This window comes from Pogoniulus pusillus, chromosome 36 (genome assembly GCF_015220805.1).
Source record: "Pogoniulus pusillus isolate bPogPus1 chromosome 36, bPogPus1.pri, whole genome shotgun sequence".
Classification (NCBI taxonomy): domain Eukaryota; kingdom Metazoa; phylum Chordata; class Aves; order Piciformes; family Lybiidae; genus Pogoniulus; species Pogoniulus pusillus.
In genome coordinates, this window is record NC_087299.1 from 1,289,304 (window position 1) to 1,305,640 (window position 16,337).

Sequence of the window (16,337 nt, forward strand, 5' to 3'; positions counted from 1 at the left end):
CCGGCGCCTGTCCCCAGCGCCACCAATTTCCCCCTGGTTGGGTTGGCCCTGGGGCTTTACACTTCTGCCTCGCTCTGGGGCTTTTTTGCTGCTGGGATTTTTGGTTGGGTTTTCTTTGTTTGCTGGTTTGAAACCTCTGCACCTTCCGAGGTGATTCCCAATTTCTTGGACGGGGGGGAGGGGGAATTTGTCCTGCGGTAGGAAGCCGAGGGGGAGCTTGAGGAGGTCCATCGAGGCTCGGCGAACACCTCCTGGGACCGTCCGCGTTAAAGCTGGCTGAGATAAGCAACGCTCCGGGCTTTTCATCCGACCCTAGGTTGGGTGGATTTAATCTTGGGTGTGGGAAAAAGGGGCCCCTTTCCTGGGGAGGTGGTTGGTATGCAGGGATAAGAAAATAAAACAAGAAAAATAAACCCCTGCCTGGCTCCATCTTGGGTTGAAAATGGAGGAAATAAGCACTCGCCTCCCCCACCCCCAAAAACAAACACAACGTGATGGTTCCAAGGCTGGCTTTGCCCCCAGGAGCGATCCGACCGCGATTAGGAGGAGGGAAGCAGGAGCAGAGGGCAGCTCGCTGCCAGAAATCACCACCCCAGGGCTGCTGGCAGAGCCGCGGGGAGGCTACACCTGCCTCTTGCTCCCAGCAGCCCGCTCCGGCCTCACCGCGGAGCTGCATCCGTGTGGCACAGCACCAGGCTGTGTTAAACCCTCCAGCTGGCTTGGCACAGAAAGGGAGACGTCTGTGGAGGACAAGCTCAGATGTCCCAGTGGGAAAATTTGGTCCCTAAGGGGATTTTTTGGTGTCTCCAGAGTCTCTGTCCCCAGGCTGCCTGGCACTGTGCTTCATCCCTGCAGACATTCAAGTCAGGCTTGATCTGGCCCTGGGCAGCCTGCTCTAGTTGGAGCGGTCCCTGCTAACTACCAAGATGAGCTTCCAGGGTCCCTTCCAACCTGATGTGACCTGTGAATGGGGAAATCCTTTGGGAAAAGCCCCTCTAAAACTCCTCCCCCCTGCTGTTTCCTCCACGAACCTCCCATTTGCCATAAAATCCTGGTGACAGCACTCAGCACCCAGCCCAGAGGAGGCTCTCCCGTGGCTGGTGGCCACGCTGGGCACCGGCAATGCCAACAGCCCTGGTGCTGCTTGGGGCAACATCCTCATTGCTGAGGTTAGGGAACCCATAAAGGAGGATTTTCAGCCCAGGTTGGTGATGACTTGGTGCCAGTGCCAGAGGTTTTGGGGGAGACAAAAAAACCTGAAGGTGCAACAATTTCCTTTCTGCTTGCAAGCGGGAGGGGCCACTTGGTTCTAATTAGGTAATAATTAGGATTAATTAGTTAATGTTTGCAAAGCACTTAGGAGATGAAAAGCACCAGCACAGGGTGGTGGTTTGGTGCATCCTCGGGCTCTCAGTGGAGGTTTCACCCTTCAGAGAAGGCTCCTAAAACCCATTCAAGTCAGCCCAGGCTTAAACTCTGAGAGGAGGGGGTCTGGAACGATGAGGAATGCTCTCAGTGCTCCTCTAGCACTCCAGAGCCACCTGAAGGGAGGCTGTAGCCAGGTGGGGTTGGTCTCCTCTCCTAGGCACCCAGCAACAGAACAAGGGGACACAGCCTCAAGCTGTGCCAGAGCAGGTCCAGGCTGGATGTCAGGAGGAAGTTGTTGTCAGAGAGAGTGATTGGCATTGGAATGGGCTGCCCAGGGAGGTGGTGGAGTCACTGTCCCTGGAGGTGTTGAAGCCAAGCCTGGATGGGGCACTGAGTGCCATGGTCTGGTTGGTTGGGCAGGGCTGGGTGCTAGGTAGGCCTGGGTGCTAGGTTGGGCTGGGTGAGCCTGGAGCTCTCTTCCAACCTGGTTGGTTCTGTTCTGTTCAGAGATGTGCCGGGATGGTGGAGCACACACCCAGAGCCAAGAGCAGGTCCTGGCATGCCCGTGGCGCCGGCAGCACTGCTTCATCCAGCAGTGGGGTGGAAAATTCCAGTGCTGCGGCTCTGGGGCCTCCCTTCCCGCCGGCATCCCACTGGCACACGCAGCACACGTGGGAAGGAGCTGGGTTTTCCCTGCCCGGCGGGCACAGCACCATGCTTTGACAGATCACCCCAGCCTGGCATCCTCCGATACACTGCAGGCAGGGCTGCGTACCCCAAACCCGCCAGGACTGCTCTATCCTAGCATCCCCTGGCACACTGGAGAGGCAAACCCCAAAAATGCCAAGATATCCATCCTGGCACCCTGGAGTTAGGGCCTCAGACCCCAAAAAACACCGGGAATTGTGTCCTGGCGTCCTCCTGCACGCTGAAGCTGGGGTTGCATGCCCCAAAAACACTGGGATCACCCCATTCTGGCATCCTCTGGCACACTGCACATCCCCAAACCACTGGGATCACCCCATTCTGGCATCCTCTGGCACACTGCACATCCCCAAACCACTGGGATCACCCCATTCTGGCATCCTCTGGCACACTGCACATCCCCAAACCACTGGGATCATTCTGTCCTGGCATGCTGGAGCTGGAGCCGCAGACCCCTAAAACACCAGGACTGTTCCATCCTGGTATCCTCCAGCACACCAGAGTCAGAGATCCATGCCCCCCCTCCCCCCGAAAAACCCCAAACCTGGGATGGCATCCTTCAGCCCACTGGATACCCCAAAAGCACTGGGATCGCTCTGCCCTTGCACCCTGGAGCTGGGGCTGCTTACCCCCAAAACCAGTGGGATCACTCCGTCCTGGCACACCAGGGTGCCAGGTTTGTACCTCAAAAACACTGGGATCAATCCAACCTGGAACACTGCAACTGGGGCTGTGTACCCCAAGCACATAGGCATTGCTGTCCTGGCACGCCAGAGACAGAGTTGTGTATCCTGAGAGATGGGATCCTTTGGGATGCCAGAGCTGGAGCTGTGTGCCCCAAAAACATTGGGATCACCTCATCCTGGCAGTCCTCTGGCCCAGCAGAGACATCTACCCCCAAAACACCAGGATAACTCCATCCTGGCACATCAGAGCCATGTACCCCAGAAACACCAGGATCACTTTCTCCTGGCACACTGGAGCTGGGACTGCATACACCAAGACCAGGATTGCTCCATCCTGGCATCCTCTGGGACACTGAAGGCAAGGACCCCTAAAACACAGAATTAACCAGGCTGGAAAAGACCTCCAGGATCATCGAGTCCAACCTATCAGCTAACCCCTGGCACTAAGTGCCTCATGCAGCCTCCTCCTCCTAAACACCTCTGGGGATGGGGACTCCACCACCTCCCTGGGCAGTCCATTCACATGCCAGTCACTCTTGCTGGGAAGAATTTCTTCCTAAACAGAAGAAACCAGAAGAAAGATGGCACTGGGATTGCCATCCTGGCACACCAAATCCAGGGCTGTGTGGGATTGCTCCATCCCTGGCATCCCCCAGTGTGCTGGAGCCAGGTGTACCCCCTCTAAAAGATGGGTCTCAGGGCACAGTGGAGCCCTCCCCACTTCACACTGGGATTAGCAGGAGGTAACCAAGCCAATTCCCTAATTAACTGGGATTAATTCCCTGCTCTGTCCAAACCTGTGCTGCAGGTTCTCTCCAGTGCCATCAGGAGAAGGTCGCTGACACCACTTGGCCACCACGTGGGACACCACACCCCAGTTCCCTGGATATTTGGGCTACTACCTAAATGGTGATCCATTGACAACATGGAATGAGCTCACTGAGCCCTGAGTCTGGATCTGGGGTGAGAAGATGGGGTTGAGGTTGTTTGTCCTCCACCGGCTCCGTTGCTGCTCTTGAGTCATCTAACTCCTGACTCGATGGCCACAGCCAAAGAGTGGCTGCCAACGGCTCTGTGCCCAAGGAGAGGACAGTGACAGGTGGAGCCCTTCAAGGATCACTACTGGGACCAGATTTGTTTGACATCTTTGTGGGTGATGTGGGCAGTGGCACTGAGGCAGCCTCAGCAGGTTCCCCAGCAGCAAGCTATGTGGTGCAGCTGACAGCCTGGAGGGAAGGATCCATCCAGAGGCACCTGGACAGGCTGCAGAGGTGGCCCCAAGCCAAGGTTCAACAGGACCAAGTGCAGGGCTCTGCATCTGGGTCAGGGCAATGCCAGGCACTGATATAGGCTGTCAGGTTTGAGAGCAGCCCTGAGGAAAGGGACTTGGGGTGCTGGTGGATGAGAAGCTCAACAGGAGCCAGCAGTGGGCACTGGCAGCCCAGAGAGCAACCTGAGCCTGGGCTGCAGCAGGAGCAGTGTGGGCAGCAGGGCCAGGGAGGGGATTCTGCCCCTCTGCACCCTCTGGTGAGAGCCCAGCTGGAGCTCTGTGCCCAGCTCTGGAGCCTGCTGCAGGGAAGGTCTGGAGGTGCTGGAAGGTGGCCAGAGAAGGGCCAGGAGGCTGGAGCTGCTCTGCTGTGGGCACAGGCTGAGAGAGTTGGGGTTGCTGAGTCTGAAGAGGAGAAGGCTCTGAGGAGACCTTACTGTGGCCTTGCAGTGTCTGAAGGGGCTACAAGAAAGCTGGGGAGGGACTTTTGGGAGTGTTTGGGCAGTGATAGGACTAGGGGGGATGGATCCAAGCTGGAGGAGGGGAGATTTATTGGATGTGAGGAAGTTCTTCCCCATGAGGGTGGTGAGAGGCTGGCACAGGTTGCCCGGGGGGGTGGTGGAAGCCTCATCCCTGGAAGCTTTTAAGGCCAGGCTGGATGTGGCTCCGGGCATGCTGACCCGGCAGAAAGTGTCCCTGCCCACGGGGGCTGGAACTGGACGATCCTCGAGGTCCCTTCCAGCCCTGGGAATCCTGCGGCTGTGTAGTTCCAGTCATGCCCTGCTGGAGCTCCGGGGCAGGAGACGCAGGAAAACCTTCAGACCGCACTGGGGGCGCTCCTGTGGGGCGAATGTTTCCATCCCGAGGGGGTTTAAGTATTTTCGGGGTTATTTGCATTAACTTTGAGCCTTTTTTCGAGCCCTTGCGGGGCCTGGCGGGGGGAGGCACAATGCGGGTGGGTTGCTCCCGGGGTGTGCGCGGGGCTGTGCCCTGCTGCCCCTGTCCCTGCCGGGGGCACACAGAGGGCCGAAGACACTGCGGGGGGGGGGGGCGCCGCCGCCACGGCTCCTTTAAGGCCCCCCCGGGCGGGCGGCGCCGCGCAGGGGACAATGGGGCGGGGGCGGCCCCGCGGGCGGGGGCGTGGGCAGGAAGCGCGGCCAGGCCCCGCCCGCTGCTCGCCCACCCCCGGCGCTGAGGCGCAGGCGGCAGCGTTTGACGCTGCCCCCCCCCCCGCCCCGGCATCTCCCCCGCCCCCGGGCACCGGCAACCGGACACCGGCACCGGCGGGGTGAGGGCAGCGGCGGCGGCGGCGGCGGGGGGCGGCCTCGAAGCGGGACCTTGGCGGGGACTGGTGTCCAACCCGGGGTGTCGGCGGGAGTGGGACCAGGGGCGGGCTCGAACCCGGGATCCCCCCCCCCCCAGTTGCAGCCTCACCCCCAGCTCCTTCGTTGTCGCCGCTCCCCCGGGACCCCCGAAGCGTCTTCACCCCCGGTTCGTCCCTATTGCGACCCCCTCCAAGCCCCTCTGTTGCTGCCTGGCGCCCAGTTCCCCCTCCGCCACTGCAACGCCCCCAGCGCTCCCCATTGTGGCCTGACGCCCGGTTCCCCCCCGCCGCCCTCGCCAGACCCTCGCTCACTGCAGCCTGTCCCCTTCATTGCAACCCTACCGGTGTCTGCCGTTGAAGCCTGACAGCCCCGCACCCGATGCCACCCCACTGCAGTGCCACAGGCAGCCCCACTGCATCCTGCCCTGCACATCCCCCCACTGCAAGCTCCTCACCGCAGCCTAGGCCTCAGTTACCCCCGTTTCAACACCCTCGGCTCCCCCTCATCACAACCTGACCCCCAAATCCCCACATTCCAACCCTCTCTTTGCTTTCTGACTCCCAGTTGCCCCCAGTTCTCCCCCACTGCACCCTGTTCCCTCCAGTTCCCTCCCACTGATGCTCTCCCATTGTACCCTGACCCCTCAATTGCAGCTCCCGAACCCCTTCATTGCATCCTAACCCCCCATTCCCCCATACTCCAACTCCCTCCTTGCATCCTGACTCAGAGTTGCCCCCCCCACACCTCTTCAGCCTTCCTCTTTGCCATCTGACCCACTGATTCCTCCTTATGCTACACCTGCAGCCCCTGATCCCCAATTCTCCCTCGTAGCATCCTGATGTTCCCCTCATTTCACTCTGACTCCCAGTTCCCCACATTGGAACCTCCAGTTGCACCAGACCCCCAATTCCATCCCATCCCCACCTCCTTCCATTTCCACCAGACCCCCAATTCCATCCCATCCCCACCTCCTTCCATTTCCACCAGACCCCCAATTCCATCCCATCCCCACCTCCTTCCATTTCCACCAGACCCCCAATTCCATCCCATCCCATCCCATCCCATCCCCATCTCCCTCCATTTCCACCAGACCCCTAATTCCATCTCATCTCCACCTCCTTCCATTTCCACCAGACCCCCAATTCCATCCCATCTCATCTCCACCTCCTTCCATTTCCACCAGACCCCCAATTCCATCCCATCTCATCTCCACCTCCTTCCATTTCCACCAGACCCCTAATTCCATCCCATCCCATCCCCATCTCCCTCCATTTCCACCAGACCCCCAATTCCATCTCATCTCCATCTCCTTCCATTTCCACCAGACCTCCAATTCCATCCTATTCCCATCCCCATCTCCCTCTGTTTCCACCAGACCCCCAATTCCATCCCCTTTTCCAGCCTCACACCCAAGCCTTCTGTTCTACCTGCTAATCATTCCCTTTACCTCCACAGGCCCCCCCTTTCCTCCCTGTGTGTCCCCCCAGCCCCCAGCCATGGCTTGCAGCCTGAAGGATGAGCTGCTGTGCTCCATCTGCCTGAGCATCTACCAGGACCCGGTGAGCTTCGGCTGCGAGCACTACTTCTGCCGCCGCTGCATTACCGAGCACTGGGCGCGCCAGGAGGCGCAGGGCACCCGCGACTGCCCCGAGTGTCGCCGAACCTTCGCCGAGCCCACCCTGGCCCCCAGCCTCAAACTGGCCAACATCGTGGAGCGCTACAGTGCCTTCCCCTTGGATGCCATCCTGGGGGCCCAGCGGAGCTCCCTCCCCTGCGAGGACCACGAGAAGGTGAAGCTCTTCTGCCTCACCGACCGCACCGTCGTCTGCTTCTTCTGCGACGAGCCGGCCGTGCACAAGCAGCACCAGGTCACCAACCTGGATGATGCCTTCGAGGAGCTGCAGGTAGGGCTGCCCTCTCTTGGCTGCCCTCTCTTGGCTCAGTCATAGTCCCATCAGAGCCCCCTGCTCCAAGTGTCTCCTCTCATCCCCAGTGTCTGTCCCTGCTTCCTTCAGTGCTGCCTCCTGTCCATCTGTCCCTGCACCCCTGCTGTCCCCTTAATTTCAGCCCTGTGCCTCTCTCCTGTCAGTCTGTCAATCCACATGCACTTCTGTGCCTGCTCCTAAGGGATTCTCCCTTCTCCATCCACACTGGTAATGCTCAACCCACCCAGCCATACCCTGCAAGTAAGACTCCCCCCAAACCATTGCCTCAGCTCTGCTCTGTGTCAGCAAGAACCCTCTCTGCCCCTGCCCACGCCTTTTCTCACAATCCCACACCCCACCAGCCAGGTTTTCCCAGGAGACCTGCTTGCTGGGATCTTTTGTGTTCCCTGTATCCTTCATTTTCTGTGTGTTTTCCAGCGGGAGCTGAGGGAGCAGCTGCAGGGGCTCCAGGAGAGCGAGCGCGGCCACACCGAAGCCCTGCACCTCCTCAAGCGACAGCTGGCTGAGACCAAGGTAGGGATGGGGACAGCAGGAGCTGGAACAAGGCCAAGTGCCAGGTTCTGCACTTTGGCCACAACAACCCCATGCAGCACTACAGGCTGGGGACAGAGTGTTTGGAGAGCAGCCAGGCAGAGAGGGACCTGGTGGTGCTGGTTGGCAGCTGAACGTGAGCCAGCAGTGTGCCCAGGTGGCCAAGAAGGCCAATGGCATCCTGGCCTGGATCAGACCAGGGCAGTCCTTTGGCACGGGTTAGGTCACACCTTGAGTGCTGTGTCCAGTTCTGGGCTCCTCAGTTCAAGAGAGATGTTGAGGTGCTGGAAGGTGTTGAGAGAAGGGCAGCAAGGCTGGGGAGGGGCCTGGAGCACAGCCCTGTGAGGAGAGGCTGAGGGAGCTGGGGGGGTGCAGCCTGCAGAAGAGGAGGCTCAGGGCAGAGCTGATTGCTGCCTGCAGCTGCCTGCAGGGAGGCTGTAGCCAGGTGGGGTTGGGCTCTGCTGCCAGGCAGCCAGCAACAGAAGAAGGGGCCCCAGGCTGAAGCTGTGGCAGGGCAGGTCTAGGCTGGATGTTGTTAGGAAGTTGTTGTCAGAGAGAGTGATTGGCACTGGAATGGGCTGCCCAGGGAGGTGGTGGAGGTGTTTAAAAGGAGGCTGCATGAGGCACTCAGTGCCATAGGTTAATTAATTAGGAGTGCTTCAGTATGAGGGTGATGAGACTCTAGAATAGATTTCTCTTGTGGAGGCTGTGGATGCCTCCTGCCTGGGGGTGTTCAAGGCCAGGCTGGATGAGTCCTTGAGCAGCTGAGCCTAGTTGAGAGGTGTCCCTGCCATGGCAGAGAGGTTGGAGTAGATGATCTCTAAGGTCTCTTCCAACCTAAGCCATTCTGTGATTAGGTAATAGGTGATGATCCTAGAGATCTTTTCCAACCTGGTTAATTCTGTGATCCACTCCCAGCACCACCCTGGAGCTGGGAAGAGACCCCTGCCCCCCACCTCAGCCCCTCCTGAGCCCTCCTCACTGGGCAGGGACAGGAACTGGGATTCAACCCATCCCCACCTACTGTGAGCCTCACTGACCTGCTGCTGGCACCTCCAAAGCCCCCAGACTCCATAACTTGGTGGATCTGCCCCAGCTTTTTCTTCCTGACTCCCTCAAAGCCCCAGCAGGTTGGCAGAGCTCCCCCTCGGGCAGCTGATCCTGCTGGCATTGCCCTGGGAGCAGCTTTTATTTGGCTTCCTAATTCGTTTTTCTCTGCTATTGCTTTCCCTCCCCTGGTCAGGGACTCAGAGAAGGGGCAGTGTCCTCTCCAGCCCCACCAGCCATGGAGGAGTCTCCAGGATTTCTATGGGGGGAGTCAAAGATCCATATTTGGATGCTTGGAGCACCCGAAATTGTTTGGGTGGATGAGACTGTGGGGGGTTATTTTGGGAGTGACAGAATTCTGGAAGGGTCAAGGCAGGTTTTGGGTGTTACTGACCTCTGTTTGACCCCCTCAGTCATAGAATGGTTTAGGTTGGAAGGGACTTCAAAGCTTAACCAGTTCCAATCCCCTGCCATAGGCAAGGGACACCTCCCACTAGAACAGGTCACTCAAGGTCTCATCCAGCCTGGTCCTGAACACCTCCAGGGAGGTTGTGGAGCACAGAAGCACAGAATGTGACCAAAAATCACATCTTCCATCCCATTCTGTGCTTCTGTGCTCCACAACCTCCCTGGGCAACCTGTGCCAGTGTCTCACCACCCTCACTGTCAAGAACTCTTTCCTCACATCCAGTTTCCATCTCCCCTCTGCCACTTCAAACCCATTCCTCCTCCTCCTCCTGCCATTCCCAGACCTTCTCAACAGTCCCTCCCCAGCCCTCCTGCAGCCCCCTGCAGATCCTGCAAGGCCACTCCAAGCTCTCCTCCAAGCCTTCTCCTCTCCAGCCTGCAGAGCCCCAACTCTCTCAGCCTGTGCTCAGAGCAGAGCTGCTGCAGCCCTCTCAGCATCTTGGTGGCCTCCTCTGGGCTGGCTCCAACAGTTCCATGTCCTGCTTGTGCTGGGGGCTGCAGAACTGCCCCCAGGACTGCAGGTGGGGTCTGAGGAGAGCAGAGCCAAGGGGCAGAATCCCCTCCCTTGCCCTGTGCCCACACTGCTCTGGCTGCAGCCCAGCACAGGGTTGTGTCTGGGCTGCACTCACATTGCAGGCTCAGGTTGAGGTTTTCCTCACCCCAGACCCCCAGGGCCTGTTCCTCAGGGCTGCTCTCAGCCATTCCCCACCCAGCCTGGAGCTGTGCTTGGGACTGCACCCACCCAGGTGCAGGACCTTACCCTTGGCCTTGTTGAATGCCATGAGGTTGGCCTGGGCACAGCTCTTCAGCCTGTGCAGGTCCCTCTGGATGGATCTCTGCCCTCTAGCAACTCACCTGTGCCACACAGCTTGGTACCACCTGCAGACATGCTGAGGCTGCCCTCCATTGCTCTGCCCATGGCACTGCCAAAGGTGGTAAAGTCCTCAGCCAAGAGCCTGTGGCTGACAGTGAGGGAATTGTTTGGGCTGGTGGAACTGTGGGGATTTGGTTTGGGATTTCTGGAATTCTGGAGGGGTCAGGGCAGGTTTTTAGGGTATCCTGACCCCAGCTTGCTCCCCAAAATCTTCAGCCAAGAGTCTGGGGGTGGTCAGGGAATTGTTTGCATTCCCAAGGCTTTTGGGAATTCTGGATACATGGAGGGGTTGGGTCAGGTTTTGGGATGTCCTGACCCTTATAGGTTAATAGGTTGGGCTGGATGATCTTGGAGGCCTCTTCCAACCTCTCTGATTCTGTGATTCTTGCCTACTTCTCAAAAGTCTTTAGCCAAGAGCCCAAAGGTGAGAATCATCAGGGAATCATGTGGGTTCACAGGGATGGGGGGTGGTTATTTTGGGAATTCTAGATTCATGGAAGGCTTGGGGCAGGTTTTGGGGTGTCCTGACCCCAGCTGTCCCTCAAAAGTCCTCAGGCAAGAGCCTCTGGGTGATGAGTGGGGAATTGTTTGGATTGAGGGGGCTGCAGAGTTTAATTTTGGGAATTCTGGATGCATGGAGGGCCTGGGAGAGGTTTTTAGGATGTCCTGGCCCCCACTTGCCTCATAAAATCCTCAGCCAAGAGCCTGCAGTTGACAATCAAGAGGGAACCATTTGGGTTCACAGGGCTGTGGAGGTTTATTTTGGAAGTTGTGGACTCATGGAGGGATTGAGGCAGGTTTTGGGGTGTCCTGACTGCTACCTGTGCTCCTGAAGTCTTCAGCTGAGAGCCCGTGGGTGGTGGTTGGGGAATTGTTTGGGTTAATGGAGCCAGGGAGGCACTTACTGGGGAGTGATGGATTTATGGAGGAGCTGGGGGCAGGCTTTGGGGAGTCCTGACCCTTAGCTGTCCTCCAAAAGTCCTCAGTCAAAAGCCTACAGGTGACAGACATGAGGGAATTGTTTGGGTTGTAGGACTGTGGAGTTTTGTGTCAGGAATTATGGATTCACAATGGGATTAGAGCAGGTTTTGGTGGTCCTGGTGCCCACCTGTCCTCTTAAAGTCCTCAGCCAAGAGCTGGTGGGTGGCATTCATCAGGGAATTGTTTGGGTTAATGGAGCTGGGCAGGGGATGTTTCGGGACTTATGGATTCATGGAAGGATTGGAGCAGGTTTTGGAGGTCCTGACCCTCACCCATCCCCAAAAGTGCTCAGCACAGAGCCTGTAGGTGACAGTCATCAGGGAATGTGGGGTTCAGAGTGCTGTGAGGCTGTCTTTGGGGAATTATGGATTCACGATGGGAATGGAGCAGGTTCTGGGTGCCCTGATCCCCACCTGTCCTCTTGAAGTCCTCAGCCAAGAGCCTGCGGGTGACGATCGGGGAGGCGTTCGAGCGGCTGCACCGCCTGCTGCTGGAGCGGCAGAAGGCGATGCTGGAGGAGCTGGAGGCAGACACGGCCAGGACGCTGAGGGACATCGAGCAGAAGATCCAGAGCTACAGCCGGCAGCTGCGCAAGGTGCAGGAGGGCAGCCAGATCCTGCAGGAGCGCCTGGCCGAAGCCGACAAGCACATCTTCCTGGCGGGCGTCGCCTCCCTGCCCGAGTGGTGCGTGCCCAGCCTCCCCCTCCAGCCTCAGGGAGCCGCCTGGGAGTGTCCAGCTCAGAGCCACCGAGCTGCTGCAGGCAGTGCAACATCTCCCTGTGAGGGCAGGATGAGGGAGCTGGGGCTGGGAGCAGAGGAGCTTGAGGGAGCTGGGGCTGGGAGCAGAGGAGCAGAGGAGCCTGAGGGAGCTGGGGTTGAGGCTTGGAGCAGAGGAGCCTGAGGGAGCTGGGGCTGGGGCTTGGAGCAGAGGAGCCTGAGGGAGCTGGGGCTGGGGCTTGGAGCAGAGGAGCCTGAGGGCTGCCCTCACTGCTGTGCTAAAGATGTGCAGGGCAGTGTGGGGAGGATGCAGAGCCAGGCTCTGCTCAGGGATGGCCAAGGACAGGACAGGGGGCACCAGGGGCAAGCTGGAGCAGAGGAGGTGCCACAGGAACAGAAGGGAAAACTTCTTCCCTGTGAAGGTGCTGGAGTCCTGGAGCAGGCTGCCCAGAGAGGTTATGGAGTCTCAATCTCTGGAGAGTTCCAAGAGCTGTCTGGACCTGTTCCTGTGTCACCTGCCCTGGTCCTGCATTGGCAGGGGGTCTCTGGAGGTGCTTTCCAACCCCTACCCTTCTGTGACTCTGTGCAAGCTCTGGTGGCCTGTGCAAGCCCAGCTGACCCTTGCAAAGCCACCTGGCCAAGCCCAACAAGCTGGAGCAGAGAAGGTTCCACCTCAACACGAGGAGAAACTTGTTTGGTGTGAGGGTGCTGGAGGCCTAGAGCAGGCTCCCCAGAGAGGTTGTGGAGTCTCCTTCTCTGAAGACATTCAAAACCCACCTGGATATGTTCCTAGGTGACCCTCCTGGGGTGACCCTGCTCTGGCAGGGGAGTTGGAGTGGATGATCTCCAGAGGTCCCTTCCAACCCCTAACGTTCTGTGATTCTGTGATCTCTGGTTTGCAGGTTGAAGGGGAAGATCCATGAGACCAACCTGACCTATGAGGACTTCCCCACCTCCAAATACATGGGCCCACTGCAGTACACCATCTGGAAATCCCTCTTCCAGGACATCCATCCTGGTGAGGGCTGGGGACAGGGTCGGGGGGGGCCTCTGTGACAGTTAGGCACAGGGACAATACTGTCAAGGAATTGGGACATCATGAGGGAGGGATGGGAACACACCAGTGAGGGATAGGGATGGGGATGAAGACATCATCAGTGGAGGATGGGGATATACCAGTGAGGGATGGGGGGTCCCTGTGGCAGTTTGGGACAGGGACATCACCACTGAGGAACTGGGACATCATGAGTGAGACATGGGGACACACCAGCAAAGGATGAGGACAAAGACATCACCAGCAAGGGGTGGGAGTGTACCAGTGAGAGATGGGGACAGAGACATTGGTGAGGCACAGGAACCCAGTGGTGAGAGGTAGGGATGGGGACATTACTGGTGAGAGATGAGGTTGGGGACATCACCAGTGAGGGACAGGGACATGCCAGCAAAGGATGGGGATGTGCCAGAGTGGGACTGTAAGGGGACATCACCAATGAGGGATGGGGACCCTGTGGAGAGGGCTGGAGATATCACCAGTGAGAGATGAGGACATGCTGGTGAAAGTGAGGGATGTGCCAGCAAGGTGCAAAGAGGGGGAGAGGGTCAGTGAATGTTGGGATTGCCACGGGCAAGGGATGGGGACTCAGCTATGAGGGACAGGGACATCATCAGTGAAGGCTGGGCATGTCTCTGGCAAGGGATGGGGACATCACTGGCAAAGGTAGAGGAGATAACTGGTGAGGGAAGAGGATGGGAATGCCACCAATGTGGGAAGGAGACCCACCAGTGTGGGAAGAGAATGGGGACCTCGGCAGCTGGCATTGGGGATGTCACTGCCAGAGGTGAGGACATCACTGGTGTGTGATGGGACCCACTGCTGAGGGACGAGGATGCAGCAGTGAGCGATGGGGATGGCAATGCCACCGGTGAGGGAAGGGGAACCCCCTGGTGAGAGGTGGTGATGTGCTGACAGGGCACAAGGACCCACCAGTGACCTCCACACCACAGGGGAGGGCAAAGCCACCTGCACGGGGCCCTGGGGCTGTGTTGACATTGGTGTGTGTGTGTGCCCCCTCCAGTGCCAGCCGCCCTGACGCTGGACCCGGGCACGGCTCACCACCGCCTAATCCTCTCGGACGACTGCACCATCGTGGCCTACGGCAACCTGCACCCCCAACCGCTGCAGGACTCCCCCAAGCGCTTCGACGTGGAGGTGTCGGTGCTGGGCTCGGAGGCCTTCGGCGCCGGAGTGCACTACTGGGAGGTGGTGGTGTCGGAGAAGACCCAGTGGATGATCGGCCTGGCCCACGAGGCCGTGACGCGGAAAGGCAGCATCCAGATCCAGCCCAGCCGCGGGTTCTACTGCATCGTGATGCACGACGGCAACCAGTACAGCGCCTGCACCGAGCCCTGGACGCGGCTCAACGTCAAGAGCAAGCTGGAGAAGGTTGGCGTCTTCCTGAACTACGACAAAGGGCTGCTCATCTTCTACAACGCCGACGACATGTCCTGGCTCTACACCTTCCGCGAGCGCTTCCCGGGCAAGCTCTGCTCCTACTTCAGCCCCGGGCAGAGCCATGCCAACGGCAAGAACGTGCAGCCCCTGCGCATCAACACCGTCCGCATCTGAGGGCAGCGCGGCCCCCACCGCCCCCGGGGCTGCTCCGGCTGCTGGGGCTGAGCCTGCCCCGGGAACTGCCCCTCTGCCCCCACCCCTGCCTCTGGCTGCTGCTTCCAAGGGGGGCATGGGTACCGTGGTTGCACGGGAGGGGCCGGGCTGCTGCAATAAAAGGATTCAGAGAGATAGGGCTGGGTGGTGCAGAACCCCACAGGGTGGCACCAGGCTGGGCTGCGCTGTGCCATGGCATGCTGTGGGGTGCCACGAGTGCTGGGTCACTCCATAGCAACTGAGTCATGCCCTATGTACAGTGCCATGCTATGGTGGGATGTGCCATAGCCATAAGTCTGGCACTGTGCCATAGTGTGCCATGCCATACATACAGTGCCGTGCCATGTTGTGCCGTGCCACGTGTATGGCACTATGCTTTGGTGTGTCATGCCATATGTATGGTGCCATGCCATACGTGCCTCACTGTGGCATCTTGCGTGGTGCTGTGCCATGCCATGTGTACTGTGCCCTGCGTGCACTATGTTGTGCCCTACCTACATCATTGTGCTGTTGTGCACTGTACTGTGCCATGCCCATACACATGGCACAGTGCCATAGTCTATCACACTGTGCCATGGTGTGTTTGTGGCACCATGCCATCACGCCCCACTCCACGACAGGCCATGTGTGCCATGTGTACTGTGCCATCATGCATTGCGCTGCACCATGCTATACTTATTGTGCCATGCTGTGCATATGGCACCTTGCCATACGATGCCATAGGTACCACACTTTGCCATATGTACTGCACCATGCTGTGGTTTGTCACTCTGTAGGTACAGTGGTGTGCCATGGCAAGGCGTCATGCCATGGTATGTCATGTCATGATGTGACATAAACTGTACAATGTATGGCATTGTGCCATGGTGTGCCGTGCCGTGTATACTGTGCCATGCCACATGTATGGCATGATGCCATTGTGTGCCATGCTGTACATGCTGTGCTGTGCCACACATATGGCACTGTGCCATCATGTGCCATGCCATCCATACTGTGCCATGCCACATGTATGGCACAGTGCCATTGTGTGCCATGCTGTACACGCTGTGCTGTGCCACACGTATGGCACTGTGCCGTCATGTGCCATGCCACCCATACTGTGCCATGCCACATGTATGGCACCATGCCATCCATACTGTGCTGTGCCACATGTATGGCACCATGCCATCAGGCACCATGCCATCCGTACTGTACCATGCCACATGTATGACACCATGCCATCCATACTGTGCTGTGCCACATGCATGGCACTGTGCCATTGTGCACCTTCCAATCTGTACTGTGCCATGCTATGTGCACAGCACCATGCCATTGTACACCGTGCTGTACCACACCATACCTGCTGTGCCATCCTATGTTTCCAGCACTGTGCCAACATGCGCCACACTATGCTGTGCTGCACCGTGCCATGGTGTGCCACACTTTGTACCCTGCCTGCCCTGTGCATACTGTGCCATGCTGTACCTTAGTGCACTGTGCCGTGGTATGCCATGTGCCACACTGTCACAGCCCTGGGGGCACCAAGGAGGGGTCTTTGTAGGGGATGGTGCCTCTGTATGAGAGCAGTTCCCATGTAGGGGGTGGTGCCTCTGCGGCTGTGCCGTGGGGAAGGGCTGGGCTTGGGGGGGCTGTGTCTATATAGAGGGCACAGGATGCAAAGGTGGGGGGGTGTGATACAGGGCCCTGTGCGTGTGTGTGGCTGTGTAGGGCTGTGATGTATAGGGAGTGGCCATAAAGAGAGTAATATATGTGGGGGT

The 16,337-nt window shown here is 58.5% G+C and overlaps 1 protein-coding gene across 2 annotated transcripts; it reads left to right on the forward strand.

Annotated features, from left to right (window-relative positions):
* Window positions 1-5,241: 5,241 nt before the first annotated feature.
* On the forward strand, window positions 5,242-15,845 carry LOC135190522 (E3 ubiquitin-protein ligase TRIM62). Of its 2 annotated transcripts, none has more exons than XM_064171957.1 (6): window positions 5,242-5,517; window positions 6,807-7,255; window positions 7,715-7,810; window positions 11,626-11,882; window positions 12,818-12,933; window positions 13,991-15,845. In XM_064171957.1, the coding sequence occupies exons 2-6, from the start codon at window positions 6,848-6,850 to the stop codon at window positions 14,539-14,541; spliced, it is 1,428 nt and encodes a 475-aa protein (XP_064028027.1). In that variant the 5' UTR covers window positions 5,242-5,517; window positions 6,807-6,847; the 3' UTR covers window positions 14,542-15,845. The 2 variants fall into 2 exon arrangements, with proteins under 2 accessions (XP_064028027.1, XP_064028028.1); XM_064171958.1 differs by having other exon boundaries at window positions 5,245-5,314.
* The last annotated feature ends 492 nt before the right edge of the window (window positions 15,846-16,337 follow it).